The sequence below is a fragment of the Artibeus jamaicensis genome, unplaced genomic scaffold (assembly GCF_021234435.1).
Source record: "Artibeus jamaicensis isolate MK-2021 breed Jamaican fruit bat unplaced genomic scaffold, CSHL_Jam_final contig_685, whole genome shotgun sequence".
NCBI classification, from domain to species: Eukaryota; Metazoa; Chordata; class Mammalia; order Chiroptera; family Phyllostomidae; genus Artibeus; species Artibeus jamaicensis.
In genome coordinates, this window is record NW_026521924.1 from 12086016 (window position 1) to 12113152 (window position 27137).

General features: G+C 40.3%; 1 protein-coding gene across 2 annotated transcripts; it reads right to left on the reverse strand.

Annotated features, from left to right (window-relative positions):
• Positions 1 to 1012: 1012 nt before the first annotated feature.
• PANK2 (pantothenate kinase 2) lies at positions 1013 to 26789 on the reverse strand. Of its 2 annotated transcripts, XM_037147752.2 has the most exons (7): positions 26417 to 26789; positions 14460 to 14812; positions 9836 to 10089; positions 8190 to 8366; positions 5494 to 5617; positions 3594 to 3719; positions 1013 to 1557 (listed from the first exon to the last, which is right to left on the reverse strand). In XM_037147752.2, the coding sequence occupies exons 1-7, from the start codon at positions 26679 to 26681 to the stop codon at positions 1507 to 1509; spliced, it is 1350 nt and encodes a 449-aa protein (XP_037003647.1). In that variant the 5' UTR covers positions 26682 to 26789; the 3' UTR covers positions 1013 to 1506. The 2 variants fall into 2 exon arrangements, with proteins under 2 accessions (XP_037003647.1, XP_037003649.1); XM_037147754.2 differs by lacking the exon at positions 14460 to 14812 and having other exon boundaries at positions 26417 to 26474.
• Between the last annotated feature and the right edge of the window lie 348 nt (positions 26790 to 27137).

The window sequence follows — 27137 nt, forward strand, 5'->3', positions numbered from 1 at the left end:
CCAGCCACTAGGCAAGTGCCTGAGCTCCTCCTCCCCCAACAACCCAGCAGTGCCCCCTGCTCTCTTCTATCCCTTGGAACTTATCCACCAGATCCCTCCTTTGCCAGTCTCCTCACCTGAAACCATCACAGAACCTTGTTGTTTCCTTCTAGTTCAAGAGCTGCTTTAGCCCTGGCAGTATGGTTCGGTTGAAGCACTGTCCAGTAAACCAAAAGGTCACAGGTTTGGTTCCCAGTCAGGACACATACCTAGATTGCAGGTTTGGACCAGTCCCTGGTCTAGGTAGGTGCAGGAACCAACCAACCAATGTTTCTCCCAGATGTTTTACCTCTCCCTCCCTTTCCCTGTCTCTCAAATCAGTAAGCATGTCCTTGGGTGGGGATTTATAAAAAAAAAAAAAAAGCTGCTTTATATAGACCCTTAATTGCCTTCAACGGCAATACAGGTGCCAAGTAATATACAAAAATAAGACACAAATGTTGCATCTCCAAGGAGGTTTTTAAAAATTATTCTGCACAGCAGAAAGAAAAGGTCCAGAGTGTAGCAATACTCTATCTCAAAACCTTTCTCCCAAGCAGGAGCCTTTTGAGCAAGACTGTCAGAGAAGTCAGGACTGCACCTAGGGGCTGGCAAGTGCCAAGACCAGGAGTGGGGGAGAGAGGTGGCAAGAACCCCACCCTGCTCCCCATGAGTTAACAGGCACCTCAACTCCTTGATTTCTATTAGCCTGAAAGTGAAACCAGATTCTCTCCCCAGTTTCCTGGGGGGTGAGGCGGGGTGCAGAGCAGTACTCTTTGTCCGGTTTTAGTCTTCTATTCTTTTTGTCCCAGTTTACTCACTTCCATTAGGTCAATAATCAGCCCAATACCCAAGGTGATTCTGCCCCACTGAAGTCCTGTCTTTCCAAACATATCTGCCTATAGGATTTATGGTATAAAGTGATCTGGAATTGTCTTTCTAAAAGTTGCTTAATTGTCAAAATTACAGATATAGAATTAACCTGTCCAATTGATCTTGTAGAATCTTGAAATAAAACATGTTTTTCAGTATGTTCACACAAAGGCTAAATGCACAACAGATTTCATGAACAGGTGATGATCTCCAAGGCCATACTGACAAAATTGTGATTAGATTATAATACATGTAACTTGCCTTACATTTAGCACATTCAATGGCATACAAAACCACAGTCAGGGGAACACGGAATAGCTCTCCCCTGCAGCACTTCAGCGAGTGACACTAAACTTCAAAAAGACACAGCGGGTATTACAGCAAATCCTCACTGTCACAGGCATGGTCCACGTTACATACATGTAATCTTTCCTTACTGGTTACTAGTTTAGACTGAATTATCTTGATGACTTAGAAAAATTCCCTTGTCCTTTCTTGCTTTGATTCAGGTCATAAACAATCATAAAATTAAGTAATAAATAAGGCTCTTAAAAAACAGAAGTTCACAGATCCCACTGCAGAGTGTTCCAGGAACTCCCCCTCCCCAGGTAACAGTCAGGGGATCTTCAACAGCTCAAGTAGTGCTCCTACAGCTCCAAAATAACCCTGGGGGGGGAAAAAAAACACAAAAAATGAGCAATTTTCTTTAGACTTATTTAAATTACCATAAATGATTACTAGTGTTAAAGCCAACACTGACATTAATTCCTGACACCCATTTCCTAAGTAGATTTCTGATCGGCTGTTGGGAAACTGAGGTTGGGAATTCAAAAATACTGTTCTTGATCTGTGGTTTATTGAATTCATGGGTACAAAGTGTCAACTGTATTTCTGAAAATATTCAGCCCTAGCTGGTGTGGCTCAGTGGATTGAGCAACAGCCCGCAAACTGAAAAGTTGCCGGTTTACTTCCTGGTCAGGGCACAAGCATGAGTTGCGGGCAAGGTCCCCAGGTGGGGGCATGCAGGAGGCAACCAGCTGATATTTCACTGTCCATCTCACATAGATGTTTCTCTCCCTCCCTCTCCTCTAAAAATAAGTGAAATAAAAAATTTCAAGTATACATGGACCTGCACAATTCAAATTCTCATTAATGTTCAAGGGTCAAGTGAATTTCAAGACTCAGAGGGCCTGAAATAATCTAAGTTCCATATTTGCAGGAATTAACCCTAGAATCAGAAGCCTGAATACAAGAAAACACACAAAAGAGAAGTGGACCAGCAATGCTAACCAGAGTAGAAAATCAAGTTGGCAGGCCAAAATATAAAAACAAAATTTCCCGAAGGGTTCACATTTTAACTGTGATGACATGACAATTTAAGTTAAAAAAAAAAAAAGTTAACCTAAGAAATCAATCTCCATGTTCTAACTAGGAAAAAGGTTCAAGAAGTAGAAATTCAGCAGGAGGAAAGTTACACTAAAATTTAACATTAAACATGATTTCTTTTTATTCTAACATAGAACAGGTAAAAAGATCACAACAAACAAGATGTATATAAAAGGTATAAAAAACAATGGTAACTTGGTACTGATTTACTAATATAACATTAGAAGCAATAAACAAGTTATATGTCTTAAACTTTAAGCATCTTGATATAGGAAATTTGTGTACTTTGGGTTTTAACCATGAACTTAAGCAACTTGAAAAGAAAAACTTAGAGCTATTTTAAAGGAAAAAGCAACCTCTCTAGCACTTCAAATCTTACTTCGATTTGTCAATTCATATAAACACCATTGAAAGTAAATACAGACAGACAGCCCTGGCCAGTGTGGCCAGTTGGGTGCAGCGTCATCCCAAAAGCCTGAAGGCCCAGGTTCCACTCCCAGTCAGGGCACATTTCCTAGGCTGTGGGGTCAGTCCCCATTCGGGACATATATGAGAGGCAACCAACTGATATTTCTATCTTGCGTTAGTTTCTCTTCTCTCTTCCTCCTTTTCCCTCCCTCTAAAATCAGTAAGTATGTCATCAGGTGAAGATAAAAAATAGACACACACACACACACGATTTTGAAAAACATTCATGATAACACTATCTAAAATCCAACAACACTTGAAATAGTTCAACTGCCACACAACCAAGAAGAGGAAAGAGAAAGCACCTTCCAAAATAGGATATCAGGTTGAGTAACTCAACGATTCTTTTCCACTTTGTCTTTTCTAGCATGTCTATGTGTTAAGTTTTTATGGTGCTGTTTCTAGTCTTGGAATGCTTTTTACTGACCTATTTGTTTTCAAAACATACATATTAAATAAATGGGATGAACTAGACCAATGCATAAAAACTGACATCAAAAAATAAAATAAGCAGAACCCAGAGAAGTGCATTTATAAAGTACAATGGGAAAAATAATGGATGGTTCAGAAAAGAATAAGGCATCAGAAATATGGCTGAATGTTCATCAAGACCTCTTTCTTGAAAATTGCTGAAGCTCACAATGAAATTAACTAAAAATCTTTCTTGCATTAAATCAAGTTTAAGAAATAGCTTTTGAACATTAATACAATCAAAGTTAAACCCCATATCATACAATTACAAAAACATGTGAGTGCTGAAGTGCCTTTCACCTCCACTTCAAATTCCAACAGTGTGAATTAAATGCCCTTTATGTAAGTGACATATTGCAGGAAATAAGTCTGCTTACCTCGTGTTCCGAAAAAAGTGCTTTCAACTGTCCCTTGGACCAATAATCCAAAGCATATGCCAAAAGCCGCATGGCGATCGTATTAACTCTCAAGAAATTTCCAACAAATACCACCTGGTTAATATTCTGAGCACATCAAAAGAAGGCAATTAGTTTTCATCTTAATTTCTGTCCTCTTGTAAAAGCTACCCCAAACAAAGACCACATGCCTAGTTTCTGGAAGCAAATTGACTGCTGATCACAAATAAGTAAGTACTTATATTTAATCCAATTGATCAAGGACTGCTTAACTTGATCCCCAAACAACTCTGGCCCCACTTCAAAGCATGCCAGAAAATATCACGGGAAAAAACAGATTTTCTAAGAAAAACATGTGTATTAAATATGACAAATAGTCCTGGCTGGTGAGGCTCAGTGGTTAAGTGCTGGCCTGTGATAGCAAAGGTTTACTGGTTCCATTCCCAGTCAGGGCACACGCCTGTGTTGCAGGCCAGGTCCCCAGTAGGAGGAGCGCAAGAGGCAACCACACAACGATGTTTCTCTCCCTCCCCACAGCCCTCTCTAAAAAATAAATAAATCTTTAAAAAATAATGACAAATAACTATTAAAAGTTTTATACAAAGTAAAAAGACCCAAATCAAAGTAACACAAATAGGCAAATTATGTAAGAAATATCACAGAAAAGAAATTTAACCTTACTAATGATCCAAAAAAAGTAAAAATTTTAGACCCATTAAGTGTTAACAAAACAACTGAAATTCCACTCACTATTAGTCAAATTGTAGTAAAACTGACCCACTCATATACTGCTCAAAATGTTCTAAATTGTTGCATCCCTTCTGCAAAGAAAGCACCTTGGCAATACCTACCAAGATTCATAACGTGGTCATGTTCTTTACAGGAGAAAACTCACTTCTGACTAAGTCTCTTATCAAGAATAAAATCCAACCAAGGAACAGCTTTGTGTTTAAAAATGCTTTACTACACAGCTATCACTGGCAAGCAACCAAGTGCCCAGCTTGATGTGAATGATGTATGACATTAAAATAAATCAAATATGCATCATGTTTATAGTTACATAAAAATATAAAATGGTATGTATACCAACTAAAATCTTAAATACATAAACACAGGAAAGAGAACATGCAATAAAGAAAACAGAGTTAAAATATTCAAATGAAGAGGCTTTTTTAATTACTTGATGCTGATACAGTATCTTTTTACTTAAAAATGACACAATCCTGCACCTTTTAAGGGTTTTTTTTAAAGCCACATCTCTATCTTATCTGTTTAAAAGAATAATTTTAAACAAAAATGTATACATAGGGACAAGCTATAAAGCTGCACCAACTGGACCACCAAGGGAAGGCCATTCTTGGTTCTTTCATAGCCCTGTACAATGCTGCTTGACCTGAATGCTACAAGGCAGCACTGTAAAGAAGCTGAAAGCACAAAGACAGCTCTGCTGCAGTGGAGGGGGCAGGGCAGGCACTGCGAGGCCCGCTTGGTCTTCTCCCAGCTTCCAGGACTTCCTCTGGATTCCTTCCCAGGGATTCTAGAGCCAGCCACAACGAGCATGGAGTCTGGGTTCAGCATCGCTACCCATATTGCCACCCAACATCCCCCCATCATCTGGCACACTGGCTCCCTTCCTGCCTTCCTCTACTTTCTCCTCTACTTGTAGACAGTACAGTGTTTATTTTCAGTCTAAGAAAAAATATATCAATTAAGATTAATCTACAGATGAAGAGTTTTAACTTTGCCAATGAAACAAATTCCACCACATATGACCACAATTAGGCCCAGTTCGGAGAAGACAGATGTTCTATACGAAGTGGGGCCCACTTTAGGGTGTTCTGTATTTTCCTCAGAGCAACTAAAGAAATTCCTGTCCCCTTACTTCATTAAGGGCACACATTCTTGCTATGGAGCCAATGTTGTTGGTGATGGTGATCAAAGTTGCTCTGGCGAGGTCCTCTTTACTGGCAGCCTCTCGCTTCTCCTTGCTCATCATGTTTCCAAAGCTGTGATAGGGGAAAAAAATTAAAAAAATATACAGATATTCACATAAATAAATATATTCAAATAAATATATATATATTCAAAATAAATAAATATATATATTCTGTTTGGCAACACGGCCCAAAAGAACTTGAATGTGACTTTTAGAGTAATGTTCAAATCTTCAAACTTTTCATTACAAAATAAAGGAGCATTTGCTCCAAGAGAAATGCAGCTTCAAAGAGAACCCTCAAGTACTCTGAATGAGCAATGGCTTCCACTGCATTATATCGAGCTTTGATACCAGATATTAACATATCAGTTAGAATCTCACCAGATCCACTGCAAGGCACTACTGCTCCTTCTGCAAACAGGGAAAATGTCCAGAAAGTCACCTCTACTAACAATTCCTCCCCAATTGCCCAGCTGTCCCACTCAGCTGACGGGGTCATATTCACATCTGATAAACTGCTTTATCCCAGCAAAGTGTGACCAGAAAACAAACCCAAGCAATCATAAACAGATGTGATTACCAATGAGCAAATGCTGCTCATCAAAAATGAAATCTATGTACAAAGTGCCTAAAATTAGTAAACAAGCATATGTATGAGTGCCTTTTCTATTATTAAAAACCATGTGTCCCAAAACGCACAAAAAAATTATATCTCCAAACAATTCAAAAATAAAATTTAAAAAAAATTCCACTTACAACATCAAAGAGAATAAAATATTTAGAAATATATTTAACAAAAGTATATACACTGAAAACTATAAAATACTGGGGAAAAGAAAGCAAAGATCTAAGTAAGCAGACATGCCATGTACTTGGATCATAAGACTAGATAGTGTTAAAAGCTGTAATATTCTCCAAAATGATCTACAGATTCAACACAATCCCTATCAAAATTCAAGTTGTCCTTTTTTGCAGATATTGGCAAGCTGATCCTAAAATTCATATAGAAAGTCAAGGGACCCAGACAAGCCAAAACAACCTTGAAAAAGAGCAAGTTGGAAGACCCACACTTCTCAATTTCAAAACTTAACACAAAGCTGCAGTAATCAAAGCAGTGTGGTACTGGCATAATGATAAACATCAATGGAACAGAATTGAGAGTTCAGAAATAAACTATACATTTATGGTCAACTGTTTTCAACAAAGGAGCCAAAAGTCAATGAGGAAAGTAGTCTATTCAACAAATGGTGCTGAGACAACTGTATATCCACATGCAAAAGAATGAGTCTGAACCTCTACCTTCCACCATACACAAAAATAACTCAAAATGGACCACAGACCTAAATGGTAGCGCTAAAACTATAAAACTATTAAAAGAAAATACAAAAAGTAAATCTTCATGGTCTTAGGGTTAGGCAATACTTTCTTTTAGGTAACAGCAAAAGTACAGTGATGAAAGAGTAGACAGAAAAGATCTAAAATGTAAAACTTCTATGTCGCGAAGGATACCATCGAAGGAGTAAAGACAACCAATAGAATGAAAAAATATTTGCAAGTTATGTATTTTATATAAGGGACTTGTACCTAGAACATGTAAGAATTCTTACAACTTAATAGTAAAAGACAAATAATCCAACTAAAAAATGAGCAAAAGACTTGAAAAGACATTCCTCCAAAGAGGCTGGACAGAAGTTCATGAAAAGATGTCCAACATCCTTAGGGAAATGCAAATTAAAACTATAAGGAGAGACTACTTTACACCTATTAAAGCAGTTTAAACACCAAAAAAAAGTGTTAGCAAGGATGTGGAGAAATTTAAACCATTATATACTGCAGGTGTGATTGTTAAATGGTATAGCCCCTTTGGAAAATAGTCTGTAGTTCCTCAAAAGATTGAGCACAGAGTTACCACATGTTCCAGCAATTCCAGTCCTTGGTATACACCCAAGAGCATTCAAAACATTATGTCCACCAAAAAGCTGACAACCCAGATGTTCATCAACTGATAAATGGATAAATAAAATGTTATATATCCATACATGGAATATCATCCATCAGTAAAAAGGAACAAATACTAGGCCCTGGCTGGCTAACTCAGCTGGTTAGGGTGTCATCCCAATATACTAAGGTTGCAGGTTTGATCCCCAGTCAGGGCACATATGAGAAATAATCAATGAATGCATAAATAAGTGGAACAACAAAGCAATGTTTCCCTCTTTCTCTCTCTCAAATAAATAAATAAAAATTTAAAAACAAACCAAAAAAGAACACTGACTTATGCTACAATATGGGTGAACCTTCAAAACATTAAGCTAAACAAAAATCACATATCGTATGATTCCATTTACATGAAATATCCAGAACAGGCAAAGCTATAGAGACAGAAAATAGATTAGTGTTTATCAGGGACTGGGCGGTGAGGAGACGAGAAGTGACAGCTAGTGAACAGTTTCTTTCTGCAACGTTAAAACTGTTCTAAAATCGGATTATGGTGATGACTGCACAATTCTGTAGATACACTAGAAATCACTAAATTGGGCACATTAAACAGGTGACTGTATAATATGTAAAGCTATTTAGAAGGAAAAAGTTTGCCCAATATTTTTATTTCTGTATTTCTTAGAACACAGAAGCCCCCTTACCTTGAAGCCACAGCCCAGCCCGGCAGTCCAAACCTTTCATAGTCCCCTCCATAAATGTCTCGAACTAGTTTGTCTACTTTGGTGCTATCTCCACGAGATGCCATTTCAAGAGCTTCTTCAAACGTAGTACAGCCAGTAAGCAGACAGCAGAGACCAAAAAAAGTTCCTCCTCCAAGACTATAATTAAAAACAGCACAGTATTTTAACATTTTTTTTAAATAATAGGAAGGTAATATTTATAAACCCCAAACCCTATTCACATATCCATCCACTCTTGCCCCCACCCAATCATGCAGATGTCACCAGTAAAAGTCTGAAGCCCTGACTGGTGTCTCAGTAGGTTGGGTGTCACCCTTCAAACAAAAGGTCACTGGTACGATTCCCGGTCAGGGCACATGCCTGTGCTGTGGTGCAGCTGGGGACATACAAGAGGCAACCAATCAATGTTTCTCTAGCACACTGATGTTTCTCCCCCTTTTTTTCCTCCCTTCCCTTCTCTCTAAAAACAAATCTTAAAAAATAAAAAAGAAACAAGTCTGTGAAAATAACAGGCCCCTAATATGCCCTTGAAGATAAACATTCATGTGTGCCAACAAGCAACATGGCAAAACACAGGAACCACCACTCCACCCACATCTCCAGTCTAGTCTGGGCAACTACTGAGTTTGAGAAACCCCGAGTGCAAATCAGCCTGCCACACCTAGGACAATGCTGGTGCCTCTTCCCTTTCCCTCTCCAAGTGCAGGCCCCGAGTTACCCTCATACAAGATTTTGGTTGTCACCCTGGCTCATCAACCCCTACTCCACAGCATGTCTTCCAAGAATGCCTTTTTCTAAAAAAACAATTACTCCTTTCATTCAACTCACACCTATTAAAAAACTTGTTTATCCCAATTCCCAGCTCCTTAGTTTTCAAGTGGTCTCTGATCCTTAAAGTGTATTCCTTTCCCATCTGCCATCCAATTTTCCCTTTTCAAACTATTTGCCCCCAACCATTTTTCTATTGCTCAATATCTCAACTTCTAAATCTTACATCATCCTCAGGCCACATGAGCACGTGCATGCGTGCATGTGTTTACATACACGTATAACATCTAGGCCGCTTTCAAAGCTAGAACGTTGCCTTTTCTTGCCTTCTTCTCATAGGTGCTACCGAGCTGTGGTTCTTTATGATACAGGCACACCCTATGCTATCTGAGAGCAGGGACTATGGGATCAGTGAGTCTGCTGATGAGAGTTTATGAAACTATGGTAATGAAACCTGGAGCAATACGGATTTTTAAAAAGTAGGTCATGAAATCAGAATTTTCAAAGCAAAACATTTGTTTGCATAATCCCAGAAAAAGTTTTATTTTCACATAATTTTAACAAATTCTTAAAGGTATTTATATATGCCCTTGCTGGCATGGCTCAGTGGACTGAGTGCTGCCAGCCTGGGAACCAAAGGGTCTCTAGTTCGATTCCCAGTTCAGGGTGCATGCCTGGGTTGCAGCCTAGGTCCCCAGTAGGGGTCATGCGAGAGGCAACCACACACTAGTATTTCTCCCTTTTACTCCCTCCCTTCCCCCCTCTCTAAAAATAAAATCTTTAAAAGAAGGTATATTTACATGCAATACCTATATGATATCAAGAATCAAAAGACCTACCTGGTACCAGTGACCCGCTTGTAATTATCTTTGGAATACACTGCTAAGATGCTAACCCCGGAGCCAATGTTCACCAGAAGCAGAGGGTATGGATTTTTCAAATCAAACGGTAACTTCTGACAATTTTCAGAATCAGCAGGGTTTTCGAAGTAATAGCACTGTGACCGTCCATTGAATCCAACTGAGTCAATGTATAAAATTCCTTTTATTAAGCAATCTAGTTCATCAAGTTTGCGAAGCTGAAGATCACCTATCTGTAACAAAATAAAATGTTTTAGACTTTTTAACAAGCCAACAGAAATAAAAATTCCATTTAATAAGGCATCCCATCTACATTAAACCATAAAAGCACTCAAGGATGTGTATTATTTGTGCATGCTTTACAGAACAAATCTGCAGACAACATACACGATGAGCTGATAAGGCAGACCCCTGCTCCCACAGCCTCAAATGCACTCTACCTACAAACCACAGCAGCAGCTGGAGAGAATGTGCCCAACACCCACGCAGAAAACAAGACACCTGCTCACAGGCAGGGAGCAGGAGCACAGCTGAGGTCACAGCCCTACCAAAAGCAAGGCTCCAAGAAATCTAAATGACACAAGCATTTGTGACACAGGCAGAAGCCACAAAGACTGACATCTGCCTTCCAAAAGACCATCTTCAAGGCTATGGAGCAGTAACAAAGTAGGCCACACTTTATTATTAATTACGTAAAGCCAAAAGGCTGCAAGTGGACAACCAGAAGGTAAGATTTTCCACTACATAAGTTACAGCCTCTAGTGGACAGGGAGATTTCATCAGAATTTAAAACATCATGATCAACTCAACTTTTTAAGGAATCAATAAGTAATTATTATTTATATTACAGAACGCTGTACAGAAATTAAGAATGAAGAGGATCTTCATTCAATAAAAAGTTGAAGTGGGAAGAATTTCAAGACATGTTAATCAACAAAAGCTGAAACATTTTATAGTGATTCAATGTGCCTACTTGTAAAACCATGTTTATATGCCGGTGCCATATAGTCGTGCACAGAAAAAAAAAAAAAAGATACATAAACTTTTAACAGTGGTAACACTGGAGATAAGAAACTTCCATGCTCTACTCTATGAACTTCTAACCTATTTGAATGTTTACAAGCATATATACTCAAAATATATGACAAAGGTAAAGACGCCTCAACCAATAAAGCACCTATTTCTGATGACAACCAAGGTCAGCCCTCAAGTTCTCCCCCATTAAATCAACTCCCATTTGTTTGATTAATTTACATGCAATTTATTCTGATCCAGAGTGGAGATAGAAATTAATAGGTAACTTCATCTTAATCCTTAATTAATCCCTAATTAAGATTAAGTTACTCTTCTGACCAAACCAAGCCCTTTGTTTACCACTGTCATTTCATCTGCCACAGCCCTCCCTGGGAGGGAGATTCAAGTGTCAGAAACTTAAATACCAATTTCCTGACACTTGAATCTCAAGTCCTAGCATTTTCATTTCTTAGGCAAATCATATACTAGTGGCTTATTGGAATCCAAGTAGTTTTCTGCGACTGTATGTCAAACCAGCATCTCCTTTTGTCCTTCCCATAATTCATGTTATCCTGAAGGGCCCTGCTGTGCCGTTATTACTCCTAATAAAACCCAGCCTCAATGACAGTTAGATGATAAAATGCATAAGTAATTCCACTAACTCCTGGCAGTCTATGTAAGTCCTACACCAACATGCAAAAATCACTGTGTGAGGAAATCTGATTCAAATTTAAAAAAAATAACTATTTAAAAAATTCTTTCAGAGACAGCTCTGACTTCCTGTCAGGATGGAGGCATAAGTAAACACAGTGGGAAGAGGCAGCTCTTCCCACTACATCAAAATTACACCTACCTACAGAAGAGAACAACCATCTTTCAGAACCGCCTGAAATCAGGCTGACTGCAGTCCTACAACTAGAGAATTAAAGAAACCATATCAAGACTGGTGATAGGAGGGACAGAGACACAGAACGGGCTGGTTCCACATCCAGGTGTGGTGGATAAAACTGGGAATGGTACCTTGGCTGCAGAGCCACCCACCCCCTGCCCCCCCCCTCGCCAAGGAGCAAGGACACCCAGCCCCACACCAGCTGCCCCCTCCTACGACATACCAGGGTTCCAGTGCCAAGAAGGGAAGTCCCCACAACCTCTGGCTATAAAAACCATTAAGGATTGAGGCTGAGGGAGGTGGAAGGCTTCTAGAATCTCAGGCGGTTCCTCTTAAAGGACCCATACATGAATTTACTCAGACTCACTTCCTCTGACCTCCAGCACTGGGGCAGCAGCTTGAAAGACACCAGAGACATACAGGGAGGAAATGAATTGTTCAGTATCAGGGTAAGAGCTGGGGGGAGAAGGGATGGAGGACAGGTGGAGCTTTCTCCCAGACAGAAAGTGCTGACAGAGGCCACTGTTCCTTTTCTGAGCTACCCCCTACCCAGAGCAGGCAGGTGGGTACCATATCAGAGTTTCCACCAACCTGGCTCACAATGCACTGTCCCCTGCCCCTTTGTGATTCCCTGAGGCCCGCATCACCAATTTCTGGCTCACCCACCCTGATTCCAGTGGCTTTTCCATACAAATGGCCCGCCTACCTTGGCTTATCCTTCGGATTTTCCTAAAAACTCTCAAACAAGCAGCATTTTGCCCATACCTCTCACTAAGTGGCCCCAGGCCAGGCACTATCAGCAGGCCAGAAAGGACTGGAAATATTCAAAGTGATGAAAAGCAAGGACCTACAACCAAGATTAATCTACCCAGCAAAGCTATCATTTAGAATCAAAGAACTTCTATCATTTAGAAATCAAAGATAAAGAGCTTCTCAGACAAGAAAAAGCTAAAGGAGTTCATCACCACCAAACCAGTATTATATGAAATGTTAGAGTCTTCTTTAAGAAAAAAAAAAAAGATTGAAAGTATGAAAATGGCAAAAAATACATATCTATCAACAAATGACTATAAAAAACAGACCGAGCAAAACAGAAAACAGATTCAGAGATGCAGAGAACATTTTGATGGTTGCAAAAGAGGAAGTGGCTTTGGGGGTGAGTAAAAAAGGTGAAGAAATTAAACACAAATTGACTGTTATAGAACAGCCATGGGTATGTAAAGTACAGTACAGAGAATATAGTCAATAATGTTCTAATAACTATGTATGGTGCCAGACAGATACAAGATTTATCAGGATGATCACTAAGTAAGTTATGTAATATCTAATCACTGGGGTATACACCTGAAACTAATATAGTAAGTTATGTCAACTATAATTGAAAAATTAAAAAATAATTTAAAACAGAATTTTAAAAAACGATTTCACTGTGGTTTATTAAACATTACTCACTCCTAAAGCACAAACAGGATTTGACAGGAATTTTGTTCTCAGTTTTCAAAGATGGTACTGGTGCACACAAACGAGAAGCCCTGACAGCCTAAAAAGCCGTCCCTAAGATCTAAAATCCACTTTGTACCCCCCCTGAATTTACCACACAACTCTGAACCTCCGGTAACAGCCTGAATGGTTTTCACATATGTTCCAAAGGGCATCTCTGCAGGGTCCTGAAAATAGGTTTTCTCCTCTACCTATCAGTCATGGTCCAGAGTCCACAAGCAGAACTTTCTCTCCTCACAGGTGAAAAGAAACCACTGAAAACCAACAACCAAGGAAAATACAAAGAATATAAAACCATATTTAAAAATTAATTTTCAAAATTCTATTCTATATTATGATTATGGTCATTATGAGAGAACGTCATGAGATAAAGAACAAAGAAAACAAGCTCATAAATCATACAGTGACACAGGGTGGAGGGAAGACATGTAGAATAACACAAAGGCAGAATCTCTGCAATAATATTCTCACTGGTGGCATTAAAAACATGGCCACTGAAAGTATTTTAAACCTGAAGGTCCGAGTCTTGGCCAACAACACACTTACCAATTTTCCCACCTACCCCCATATCCACTTCAGGTGCTAGCCTCAAGGTCCTGCACACAGTGCCTATTCCCAGACACGGTCTAGAGACTCCTGTTAATGAGCGTGCTGCACAGAACACATCAGAAGGCGTTAGGGGAGAGGTGGGTCTGCTGTCAACCATCTCTAACTAGTTTAGAGATCTGCATTTCCTTAAGAGGGTTTTCTGGTCTTATTTTTATCTTGTTTTTGTTTTTGTTTTTTTTCTTTACACTTGCCAAGAAACAACTGAAGGGGACAAGAAACGCTATGAGGTAGAGGAGATTGGAACAATATTATGACATGAAATGACATTAATTTTATTATTTTTCAATCTCATTGTTCCAGATGTTGCTCATCCCGGTCATTTACTCTGTTTATCACAGCTTCACTATTTTTTCATACTAAAGAACAAAATGCTCTCTTTTTAGTGGTTCTCATCAATCCATCTGAACTGGGCAAAAAAGTAAACTATACCCCAATCTCTAGATGGCTAACTCCTATCACTAAGTTATATTTAATCTTAATTTGACTCAAGAATATTTAAGTTCCATTAGAGATGGAAATGATTCCACCACTTGCTACTGGTTATTTTTAACAGATTATCATAAATGGTATACAAGCTAAAAAAATGCATACTGTGAGAAAATCCTGCTCAAATTTGTACGCTCCACCTCCAGTGGCACAAAAGACAGTGTGGAGACTTGAGAAGTTTTTATCTCTGCCCATTTGAATAAAAGCAGGCATGTCATGAGTGGGAAAGCGTATAAAGTGCAGATTGCCTTTGCGTCCACACAGAGTCAGGTCCTTCAGTTCCAGGTGCACGTCCCGAATACCCGTGGACCCATAAGCCACATTGGAGGTCAGGTACTTCCGAATGCTTTTAAGGCTTTCCACTTCTTCCTCTTCTTCTTCAGCAGTGATGTCTTTGGGTTCAAAATAAACCAGCTTGACTAGTGTTCCACCAATATCCAAGCCAAACCATGGAAAAACTAAATGGGGAGGAAAAAAAAAGTCAAAAACAGCTTTTTCATGAAAACTAAATTTACACTTACTAGATCAGAAACTTATTCCATACCCTAAAGTTTCCCTAGGACTATATAAACAAACAGGCTTGGAGGAAAAGAAATACAACTGCATGATCTGGAAGCAGACTTTTTAAAAAAAGTTATCAAGACCAAGAAGAAAAATTTCAGAATATTGAGCCAACCCAACACTCTTATACAACAGACATGCCCAAACTACACTATGAAATATTTAAAAACAACACCTGGCTGGTGTAGCTCAGTGGATTGAGCACGGGCCTGTGAACCAGAGGATCGCGGTTCAATTCCCAGTCAGGGCACATGCCTGGGTTGCAGGCAGGTTCCCTGCAAGCCAGTTCCCTGCAGGGGGTGCACTAGAGGCAACCATACATTGATATTTCTCTCCCTCTCCCCTTCCCCTCTAAAAGATAAATAAATAACTCTTTAAAAAAATAAATAAATAAATAAATAAAAACAACAAAATGACTACCTATGAACCTTCTTGGGAAAAAATGAAAATGAAAACCACCCTTCCCCTCAGCTTACAGAAGAAATCTTGGAAGCTCTCAGAACTCTGGTTTAGTACTCAAATTAGGGGTAAAGGAAAACTCCCCACCCCATGTAACATAATATAAGCTCCAGTGTTCAATTTCTCTCAAAACCCAACGTTTCAATGGAACAGAGGTTTCAAAGTTATTATCTGTAACCAAAAAGATCCTTCCCAAGGGAATGGCTTCAGGAGGTTGGATCAAGATAGACTGCATAGATATACATGTCTTCCCTTCTCACTCTAAATCCCAGAAATGACTAAAGATAATACATTTATTGATATACCATTTTCTAAAATAATTCTGGAAACAAGAAGTGACACTATCAGCAGAACTAGGCTCACAAAGGCAGTAACTGTCCAGAAACTTCAAAAGAAGAATACTATAATAATTGGGGAGTAGCTATGAGGGTGGGTGGAGAATGGGGTGTTCTATCCAAGCTACAGATGGCGTGACTGCCATGGGGAAACAGGAGCTCTGGTACAATCATGGACAAGCCAGTCACTTTCCTCTACTGAGACTCACTCCCCACCTCCCTTCCTCCAGCCAAGGGAGGCAAAGATTTCCAAGAGTACAGGCACTTGAGCCCGACTCAGCATGGCACCCAAGCAGCAGTTATTAACCAGAAGAAATGTGTCCAGCTCCGGCCATATATCCCACCTCTCGCCTATAATCCAACTGACAGACCAGTAAACAGACACTGTATCCATGGACAGGGAAACAGCAATCCTCCAACCAGAGATGATCATTTCGCAAATTAGAATCACCAAGAGAAATCAACACCACAAAAACAAGAAGCAAAACATATGAAGAAAGAGTTGCAAGGACAAAGAGAAGACTTAACAATCACTAATATCTCAGAGGTAAAATGAGATTTTATCCTTGAAAAATGAATAAGCTACCATTTAAAAAATGAGAAATTAATGTCTGTGAGCTGTATCCACATTTGTGGGGGCAAGGTTCAAAACCAAATAAAAGACAAACTACTATATACTTAACATAGATGAATCTCAAAAACAGACTTACACAGAAGGCTACATGCTATATGATTCCATTTCTATGAAACCAGAAAGTACAAACTAATTATTCCTGCATCTGAGAGAAAGCAGATCACAGGCTGGAGGAAAGGAGGAAGGACCGCCAGGGGCAAAAGAAAACTTTCCACAGTCACCCAAATCATGATTGTTGGGGTGGGGGTTGGGGGAAGCACCATAGGTGTACGTATCTGTCAAAATGTATGGAACTGTACACTTGTAATGAAAGCAGTTTATTTTATGTAGATTATACTGCAATAAAGACACATTTACAAAAAAGGAGAAAAACTGATTTCTAAAATAAAGCTTAACAAGTACATTCAACAAGAAAATAGGCACAGGAAAAAAAAATGGAAAACTGAGAAAATATCCCAAAATGTCTCTTGAGTATAAAGGAAAGGTAGATATACAGAATGCAGAACCACAGTCCAACATCCATCTTACATGAGTGCTAGAATTTTTCTGGGGGAAAACAGGGGATATAGGAAGGACATCAATCATCAGGTTGAAAGATTCACTAAGTGTTAAACAATCAATTAGTAGAGAAAGGGAAGACTTGGAAATACCGTATTGAAATTTCAGGAAATCCTAAAAACTTCCAAAGAAATAAGTGAATTCCTACAAAGATAAACAAGTCACATAAAACAAGTCTCACATAAAATTAAGACTTCATCAACAACACAGATGGCAGAAGACAATGGTGCAATAACTTCAAAGTGATAAGGAAAAACTTTGAAAAACTTTGAGCTCCAGATAAGCCAGCTTTCAAGTGGCAGTGCAAAAGACATTTTCACACATAAAAGAGCTCAACATTTACTACCCAAAGAGCTTCTCTGAAGTAATTAGTAAAATGCACTCCAATATGTTTTTAAAAGCATCTAAAAAATGAGCTATGAGGAACAATAGTAATAAGCAAAAGAAGCAACACATGCTAACTTTTAGAAAAATAAGTAATCTGCCCTGGCTGGTGTGGCTCAGTGGATTGAGTGCAGGTCTGCAAACCCAAAGGTCTGGTTTGATTCCTAGTCAGAGCACATGCCTGGGTTGTGGGCAGGATCCCCAGTTAGGGGCACAGAGGCAACTGATCAATTTTTCTCTCCCTCTTTCTCCCTCCCTTCCCCTCTCTCTAAAAATAAATAAAGTCTTAAAAAAAAAAAAAAAAAAGAAGCAATCTGAAACTAAAATACTTAGATAATTTCAAGACGGGAAGAAGAAGAGGGAAGAGAAAGAGAAGGAAGTGAAAGTAAGCAGCAGTTTTGTCCTTTTGAGTAAAAAAAGATATGGATTCTCACTAATTCAGAGTGATAGTCTATATGCATTGAACCACCCAAAAGAAAAGAAATGAACATATGACCTTCAAATAAGTAGGAAAAAAAAATCAGTTAAAAAACAAAGTAACACACCCTGGCTGGTTTGGCTCAGTGGACTGAGTGCTGGCCTATAAACCAAGGGGTCGCCCATTCAATTCCGGGTCAGGGAACATGCCTGGGTTGTGGGCCAGGTCCCCATTGTGGGACACAAGAAGCAGCCACACAATGGTATTTCTCTCCCTCTCTTTCTCCGTCCCTTCCTCGCTCTCTAAAAATAAGTGAGATTTTAAATCTTTTTAAAACAAAGAAATAAAAATATGATAAATACAAAGTTAAAAATTATAGCTAAATGTGTCAGTAATCAGAAATAGATCAAATGTCTCTTCCAGACTCAAGAGGAAATTCAACTATATTCTTACTTTAAAAAATACATCTAAAACAAGATTATACAAGTAGAGTGAAGATAAACAAACGGCAAAACAGCCACGATGGAGTCCCATAATAAGGAAGAGTCAGATACTTTTCAACATAAAATCAGCTTCTAGTCAAAAGTACTCATATCAAAATCTTAAGCACTTCACTGAAGACTGACAGAGCACTTGACTTACAGGTAGGAACCATGGTATTTTCAAAGTGAAACCCATGTTTCAAGACCAGCACTGCATTTAACAGGTGCTACACTCACAAGATGAAAGGTGCCCCACCCCTGCAAGCAATAACCTACCAAGAAAATAAGATTCACAACTCTCATACCTATGTTTACTCCGAATTATGTACATATTCACTGACCAAATCAGTGGGTAGAAATCACTGGCACTATTTAAGTAACTTATCAGCTATACTTACACAGTTAAATTTGTGTATGCAAAATAAATGCTTGGACAATGCTACTCCACTGTATCAAGCAAATGTTCAGAGCAAACCAATACAATACAAAGAAACTAATCAAAATTCACACAAAAAGCATTAGAGGGGAAAAAAAAGTCCATCCCCAACAGTGGGCTCAGCTGGTTGGGCATCATCCAGCACAATGAAAAGTCGCTGGTTCAATTCCCAGCCAGAGCACATGCCTAGGCTGCAGGTTCAGTCCCCTGAGATAGGCATATGCACGAGGTAGCCAGTTTCCCTCTCACATCTATGTTTCTTGCCATCTCTTTCTCCCTCCCTTCCCTGCTGAATGAAAAACTAAAAAGAAAATATTAAAAAAGGGTGAAGGGACAAAAAAGGAATTATGTCATTGCATAAAACAGTATAATTGAACGCCCTGGCTAGTGTAGCTCAGTGTATTGAGTGCGAGCCTGCGAACCACATGATCACGGTTCAATTCCCAGTTAGTGCACCTGCCTGGGTTCCAGGCCAGTTCCCAGCAAGGGACTCACGAGAGGCAACCACACACTGATGTTTCTGTCCTTCTCTCCTTCCCTTCCTCTTAAAGATAAATAAAGTTTAAAAAATATTTCCTTAAAATTACATTAAAAAAATTTAAACATAAGGAGAAACTGACTAATCTACAAACCAGTGTGAGAATGATACAGGTCTCAGAAATGTGCCCACATACACACACAAAATAAAGATGTTCAGAGGATGTGACTACCACAGCTAATAAGGTGATCTATTAAAAATATAACTGTATCAAAAAACCAAATACACTTTCCTTTTGCCCTGACTAATGTTGATCAGTGCATTGAGCCTTATCCTGCAAACCAAAAAATTGCCAGTTAAATTCTTGGTCAGGGCACAAACCTGGGTTATAGACTGTGATTGGGGACACATGACAGGCAACTGATTGATGTTTCCCTCTTCTTCTCCTTCCCTTCCCCTCTCTCTAAAAATAAATAAAATGTTTTTTAAAAAAAATACACTTTCCTTTCAAATACCCATAAACCCTTCACAAAAATTAACTGTATTAGTTAGTCAGTCTAGTTAAAGAACCTCAAATTCCAAAGAACAAAAACATTTACTTTCCACAGTACTTCAAAATTAGATATTAATTCTTCTTTCCCTCTTCCTTCCCCTCTCTAAAATAAAATCTTTTGTTTTTTTAATTTTTAAAAATATTTTATGTATTTATTTTGGGGGGAGGGGATAGGAAGAAGAAAGAGTGGAGAAACATCAATGTGTGGTTGCCTCTCATGTGTCCCCTACTGGGGTCCTGGCCTGCAATCCAGGCATGTGCCCTGACTGGGAATCGAACCAGTGACCCTTTGCTTCACAGGCCTGTGCTCAATCCACTGAGCTACACCAGCCAGGACTATTTTTTTAATTTTTAAAAAGATTTTATTTATTTATCTTTAGAGGGGAAGGGAAGAAGAGAGGGAGAGAAATATCAATGTACGGTTGCCTCTCATGCGTCCCCTGCTGGGAACCAGCCTGCAACTTAGGCATGTGACCTGACTGGGGATTGAACTGCAGTTGTTTGGTTCATAGCCCCACCCTCAATCCACTGAGCCACGCCAGCCAGGACTAAATAAAATCGTTAAAAAAAAAGAAAAAGAAATTAGTCCAACAGACAAAAAATGCATCCACCTGGAAAAAAATTTTAAAGATCTTTATTTATTTTTAAAGAGAGGAAAAAGAGGAAGGAAGAGAAACATTAATGTGTGGTTGCCTCTCACACACCCCCTACCGGGCACCTGGCCCACAACCTGGGCACGTGTCCTGACTGGGAATCAAACCAGCAACCCTTTGGTTCTCAGGCCAGCACTCAATCCACCTAGCCACATCAGCCAGGGCCCACCTGGGAATTTTTAAATCCACTATTATTAACTCTGCGATTAAAGAAAAAATCAAAGTAATTTTAAAATGAATGACAATGATATCACTACATATCAAAAACAGCATGATACAACCAAGGTAATACTCAAAGGGAAACTCTAGCCATAAATGCTTATCAAATGTATTTTAAAAGAAGAAAGTGTGAATAAAAGGGAATATCACATACAACTTGAGATGCTAGAAAAAAATAAAACAAATCAAACAGAGCCAAAAAATAAACAGAATGAAGTTATTAAAGATAAAAGATATAAACGAAATTAGAGCCCTAGCTCGTGTTGCTCAGTGGATTCAGTGTTGGCCTGTGAACCAAAGGGTGGACAGTCCAAATCCCAGACAGAGCACATAAAAGAATCACCCAATAAACGCATAAATGAGCAGAACAACAAATTTCTCTCTCCCTGTCTCCCCCCCCACTTCATCTCTTTCTCAAATCAATAAATTTTTAAAAAGATGTATCTTACTAACAATTATTCCTAGTCACAAAATAGTTTTTAACTCAGGGACTAGATACTTACAAAATACTGTTATAAAATCAGCAGGCTCAATGATAAACTTTACATTCAGGAAAAAAAAACACACAAAATAAAGACTACTAAAACTGCTAGATGGCTTTCCCTTTCAGACAGCAAAATTTAAGACATTATTTTAAAAGGTGGATTTTCACATCCTAGTCATTCTCACTGATATAAACTGAGAAAGAAAAAGTGTCTGAAGATAAAGAGTCCCCACGTTATGAACCTGAAAAATGCTCATTATATAAATTTAGCCAGAGGGACATCACCAACCTTCTATGACCAGTTGAAATAGCCATTCTTACCACTTTCTGATAAAATCTTCTCCCATAGCCTTTCCTTTCAAATGTGTTTAAGCAAAGCCCTGGCCTGCGTGGCTTAGTTGGTTGAACATTGTCCGCCACAGCAAAAGGCCACTGGTTGAATTCCTGGTCAGGGCACAAGTTCAGGTTGCAGGTTCAGTCCCAGGCGGGGCCCAAACAAGAGGCAAGTGACTGATGTTTTTCTCCCTTTCTCCCTCCCCCTCTTGCTAAAAAAATAAATAAATAATTTTTAATGTGTTTAAGCAATTATTTAAATATTTATTTTTTAATTCTCACCCAAGGATATGTTTATTGATTTTAGAGAGATAAAGAGACAAGAGAAATATCAATGTGAGAAAAAAACATTGATCAGTTGCCTATCATAAGCACCCCACCAAGGGATGGAACCCACAACCTAGGTGTGTGCCTGACAAGGAATCAAACCCACAACCTTCTGGTGTACAGGACAATGCTCCAACCAACTGAGCCACCCAGCCAGGACTAAGCAAATGTTTTTAATAGCATTCGTCTCTTGCTTACCATTCCCCCAGATAAACAGAGGGCAGGGATGCCAACATTGAGCAATCATATTACCTAAATATGTAACTCATATATAACTTCCCTAAAGTAACAAACTGTACCATTTTATACACTTGCACAATGGGGCTATTTTTAGGCCCTACTTAACATTTTATATTTGTTTTACATTCCAAAGAGGGGTCATGTTTTCTTCAATTTCATTTAAAGTTAATGATATAGGTCCAAAGCATCCTCTCCCACTGTTTCTCAAAAATGAGCTACAAAGCAAAAGATACCTAGTTTCCAGTGGGCAGTGCTTCCTAATTCCCTACTAAAGATGAAACACTGCATCTGATAAAAGGCCATCTCCTGAGGCCCCCACACCAGTTCCATTCTGCAGATACTGATACTCTCCTGAAGTCAAGGAAAAGCAATCCATTTTCTGCTTTAAAATTGTCAAGCTACAAACAAAAAAGTTTTATTTTCTAAACTAATGGAGTTACAACATGCTTGGGAATCACCCTGAAAGAGCCAGCTCACCCACTGCTACAGAACGCTCTGATCCCAGGGTTCCCACATCTTCTGCACATCTGGGGCCCTTGATTAAAATATTCTCCAGCCCTGGCGGTGTGGCTCAACCAGCTGGAGCAACATGGTTCAGTTGGCTTGAAACGTTGCACAGACCAAAAGGTCATAGGTTCGATTCCAAGTCAGGACCAGTCAGGTCACATACCCAGGTTGGTTTTATTCCCCCCCAACTCAGTCAGAGTGTGTATGAAAAGGCAGCCATGGATGTTCCATGTTTGTTTCTCTCTCTGCTCCCTACAACTTCCTCTCTCTCTAGAAGCTATAAAGAAATGTCCTCAAATGGGGATTTAAAAAAAAGTTCTCTGAATACATGAGTGTACACATTTGTCAAAATTATACGTTTTACCATATGTAATTATGCCTCATTAAAATTTTAAAAATTAGCCCTGGGTGTTGTAGCTCAGTGGATTGAGCACAGGCCTGTGAAGCAAAGGGTCACTGGTTCGATTCCCAGTCAGGGCACATGCCTGAGTTGCAGGCCAGGACCCCAGTAGGGGACACATGAGAGACAACCACACACTGATGTTTCTCTCCCACTCTTTCTCTTTCCCATCCCCTCTCTCTAAAAATAATATTTATTATTTTTTTTAATGAAAAGATTCACCCTGGCTGGTGTAGCTCAGAGGATGGAGCACGGGCCTACAAACTAAGGGATCACAGTTCGATTCCCAGTCAGGGCACATGCCTGGGTTGCAGGCCAGTTCCTAGTGGGGGACACACAAGAGGCAACCATACACTGATATTTCTCTCCTTCTCTCCTTCCTTTCCCCTCAAAAAATAAATGAATAAAATCTTTAAAAAAAATTTTAAAAGATGTGCCCTGACTGGTGTGGCTCAGTGGACTGAATGCCAACCTACAAACCAAAGGGTCACTGGTTGATTCCCAGTCAGGGCACATGCCTGGGTTGCGGGCCAGGTCCCAACTTGGGGATGCACAAGAGGCCTGATTGATGTTTCTGATGTTTCTCTCCCACATTGATGTTATTCTTCCTTCTCACCCCCTTCCTCTCTCTTAAAAAGAAACTAAATATTTTTTAAAACATTTTAAAATCCATGTAACCTGACTCCCAAAAATCTTAGTTGTCTCACAGTATCTAAAAGGAAGTTAAGGACCCCCGCCCAGATACCAAGATGTAATATAAAATGGCACAGACCAATGCATACAGCTGGCACTCTGCATCTACAAATGGAAACAACACATGTCTACTGAAAAAAAAATCCTCATATAACTGCACCCATGCAGTTCAGACTCATATTGTTCCAGGGTCAACTGTATGTATATTCTTGGAGGGTTCAGCAGTCTAACATGCTGTTTCTCCCTCTAACGGGTACACCTGGCATTGTAGAGAAAGTGCAAATGGAAGAATAACACCTTATTTCTTTAGTAGATCTATACCTGAGAGACACCAAACAATAGACAACAACAAAAAAAGTAAATCCTACAACCTGAAAATTTGTCTTAGTTCCTAAAAGAAGTTTCAAAACCACCTTATATGACTCCCCCCTTCACTGGTCTAAACCTGTGTTTTTCAGAGTGTTCTTTGAGTCACCAGTATCTGAATGATATGAGGTGCTTCTTAGAACCCTTTCCATATTTTGATTCAAAAGAGAACCAAACCCAGGGAATCTGCATTTTTAACTCCCCAGGTCATTTTTATGCTCAAAATTTGCAGGTAGCTAGAAATGTTCACCTTAGGTAAAAAAAACCTTGAACACAAAAGATCATGACTCGTACTGGCTGGTACAGCTCAGTGGACTGAGCGCAGGCCTCCGAACCAAACAACCGTGGTTCAGTTCCCAGTCAGGGCACACGACTAGATTGCAGGTCAATTCCCAGCAGGAGACGCGGGAGAGGTGACCATACATTGATATTTTTCTCCCTCTCTCCTTCCCTTGCCCTCTAAAGATAAAAAAATAAAATCTTAAAAAAAAAAAAAAAAGATCATGACTATGCTTGCTCTTAAAGCAATAAAAATTAGCTACTAGAACATGACAATCTGTAAAGCAACGGTCGCTAAGAGCAGATACTATGAAGCTACAGTTCCTGAGTTTACAATTCTGTTCACTAGCCATTTGACACTGGGCAAATGAGCCCCAATTTTCTCGTCTGCAAAATAAATTACTACTACCTATCTCAGAGTTGTGAGGGTTAATGAGTTATTAAAACTCTCAGAGGAATATCTGAAAAAAATTTTTAAATATTTTACTTATTTATTTTTAGAGGAGAAGAAAGGGAGAAAGAGAGAGAGAGAAATTCAGTATGTGGTTGCTTCTCATGCATCCCCTATTGGGGACCTGGCCCACAATCCAGGCATGTGCCCAGATGACCGTTTGGTTAGCAGGCCAGTGCTCAATCCATTCAACCCCACCAGCCAGGGCTGAAAAAAAATTTTTTTAACTAAAAAAAGTTTTTAGAGTGCCTGACCCGTCCAACACTCAAAATACAATAATTATTTCAAATCCTTGTGGCCAATGTCCACAAACAGCTGGCTATATGGCTGTGAATCTTACCTGCTGAGTCTCTGAATTTGCATCTATATCCAATGATACAATACAAAACCACGAAGGAACTAATGTTTTATACTGTTTAAAAATCAGGCGCACCCTGACCAGTGTGGAGTTTGGTTGAGCATAGTCCTGCAAAGCAAAAGATCACCAGTTCAGCCCCCCCGCCAAACAGGACATATGCCTGGGTTGCAGGTTCAGCGCCCGCTCCCCCTGACTGTGTAACAAGAGAGGCAACCCACTGATGTTTCTCCTCACACAGATGTTTCTCTCTCTCCCTGTCTTTACTCTTCCCCTCTAAAAGTAAATAACATGCATTTTTTAAAAAATCAAGTGCTCCTCAAATAAAACATAAACCAAGCTCTAAAAATGGTAGGTTGAGAGATGTTTTCCAAATAAATCTTTCAAGAGGATAAGAAAAACAAAGGGAATGAAAACTCTCCACACATTCCATAGCAAAATATGATTGTATTTAATCATCTCCATCATAATGCGTTAAAACTAAAGCAAATGGGTGGTTGGACCAAGGTACAAGACAAAGCCATCCAATAAACACTTCACACCCATCCTGCCACTTTCTCTCTCTCAAATCTGCATTTAAAACAAGTTAATTTCCTAACGTGGGAATTTGGCTACAACATCAACAATAAGTCTAATCATATGTAAAATGCCACTATATTGTAAGGCTAATATTAGAGTATCCGGACAGTAAGTACTTTCAACAGCACCCATGGTGCTAGGAAGACGGCCTGAATTAAAGACCTGTAAGATGTAAAAACAGGAAAAAAAAAACTAATAAAATGGAGAAAACGATTCTCTGATAAGTGTGTGCAAGCCCCAAGGTGAGATGCAAGAAGACGTCATTTTCCCTGAAAACAAAAAGCCTTAATGCCCAGAACACTCCAGCCCTGAATCCTAACAGCAAATAGATGTAAAGGAAAGAGGTGATGTGATATCTGGGTGAGAGATGACCCGAATTCTCATGGGAAGAAAAAGAGCCAAAGCTTAGTGCACAAAACATGGAATCTAGTTTTAGGCTTGCAGGGGTCAGTGAACCATCTTCCAGTAAGCCTGAAATGTCCAGACAAAAAAAGATTTGTCCTGGAGAGCAACTCTTTAAAAACCCACACAAGACAGACTGTGGATTCGAAGGTCTTGGGGGGAAGGGAGGCAGTGGAAATGAATCAAAAGAAGCCTTCTCCAGGGTAAAATCATGTGACTCTCGGGCATGGAATGTCTAAGGAGCTAGGAGGGAGGAAGGGTCCTGGGGAAATGACCACGGAGATGACTGTGCGCAAGAGCCGAACCCCGAAGCCACAGTGTCTGTGGGACCCCAGGCCTCCAACCCGCTCTCTGACCACGCACCAACCTGGGACCACCGTGAGGGGGCACTGTCCCCTCGCGGGCGCGCGGGAAAAACGGCGGCTGGGCCTGAAGGGGGCAGGGCGAGCCGCGAGGGCGCCCCGCCGGGCACTTACGCGGCCGCTTCTTCCTGAGTGTTTCCACGCGCTGGCGGGAGACCGAGGTATTGCCGCTGTACGAGCTGGGTCGGTCCCGCCTTACTTCCTCAGTAAAGGCCGAGGCTCCGACCGCGGGTGCCGACGCACTATTCGACCGGCGCCGCAGCGGCTCCTGCCGCCGCCCATCTGGCTCCTCAGACGCCGGGTCCCGGGTCGACAAAGCGGAGGTGGTGGCGGCCCTGCCTTGGTGCTCCATGGGCACACCGAGCAGGTCCGCTCCCATCCACAGCAGCCACGGCTACCTCCTGAACCAGCCACCCAGGGTCAAACTCCTGGTTGCCTCCTCCGCGGCAGTCCAGCAGGAGCAGAGGCGAACCCTCGACCGTCAGCCTCTTCCGTTGCGCCAATGGGCAACAAACCAATCCCAACAGGCTACGGGAGGCCCGCAGGCCTCGTATCCAATCGACTTCCTGACTCGAGATAGATTGACTTCAACTCTGTCCAATGAGAGACTCTTAATTCGGTGGCGGGGCAGAGAGGGGGGGGATCCGCGGAGGAGGAAAAGGCAGTGTGGCTAAGGGGGAAGTGATGGCGGCACCGCCCAAAGGACGTCGGGGTGGAGGGGCTTGTGCCCTCCGCCTGTAACACCCCCCTGCTTGTGTGGACAAGTCGGTGCTCTGGGGCCCAAGAACTCTCCCGGGACCCGCCGCGCGCCCCCGAGTCTCGCCATGCTGCTCCG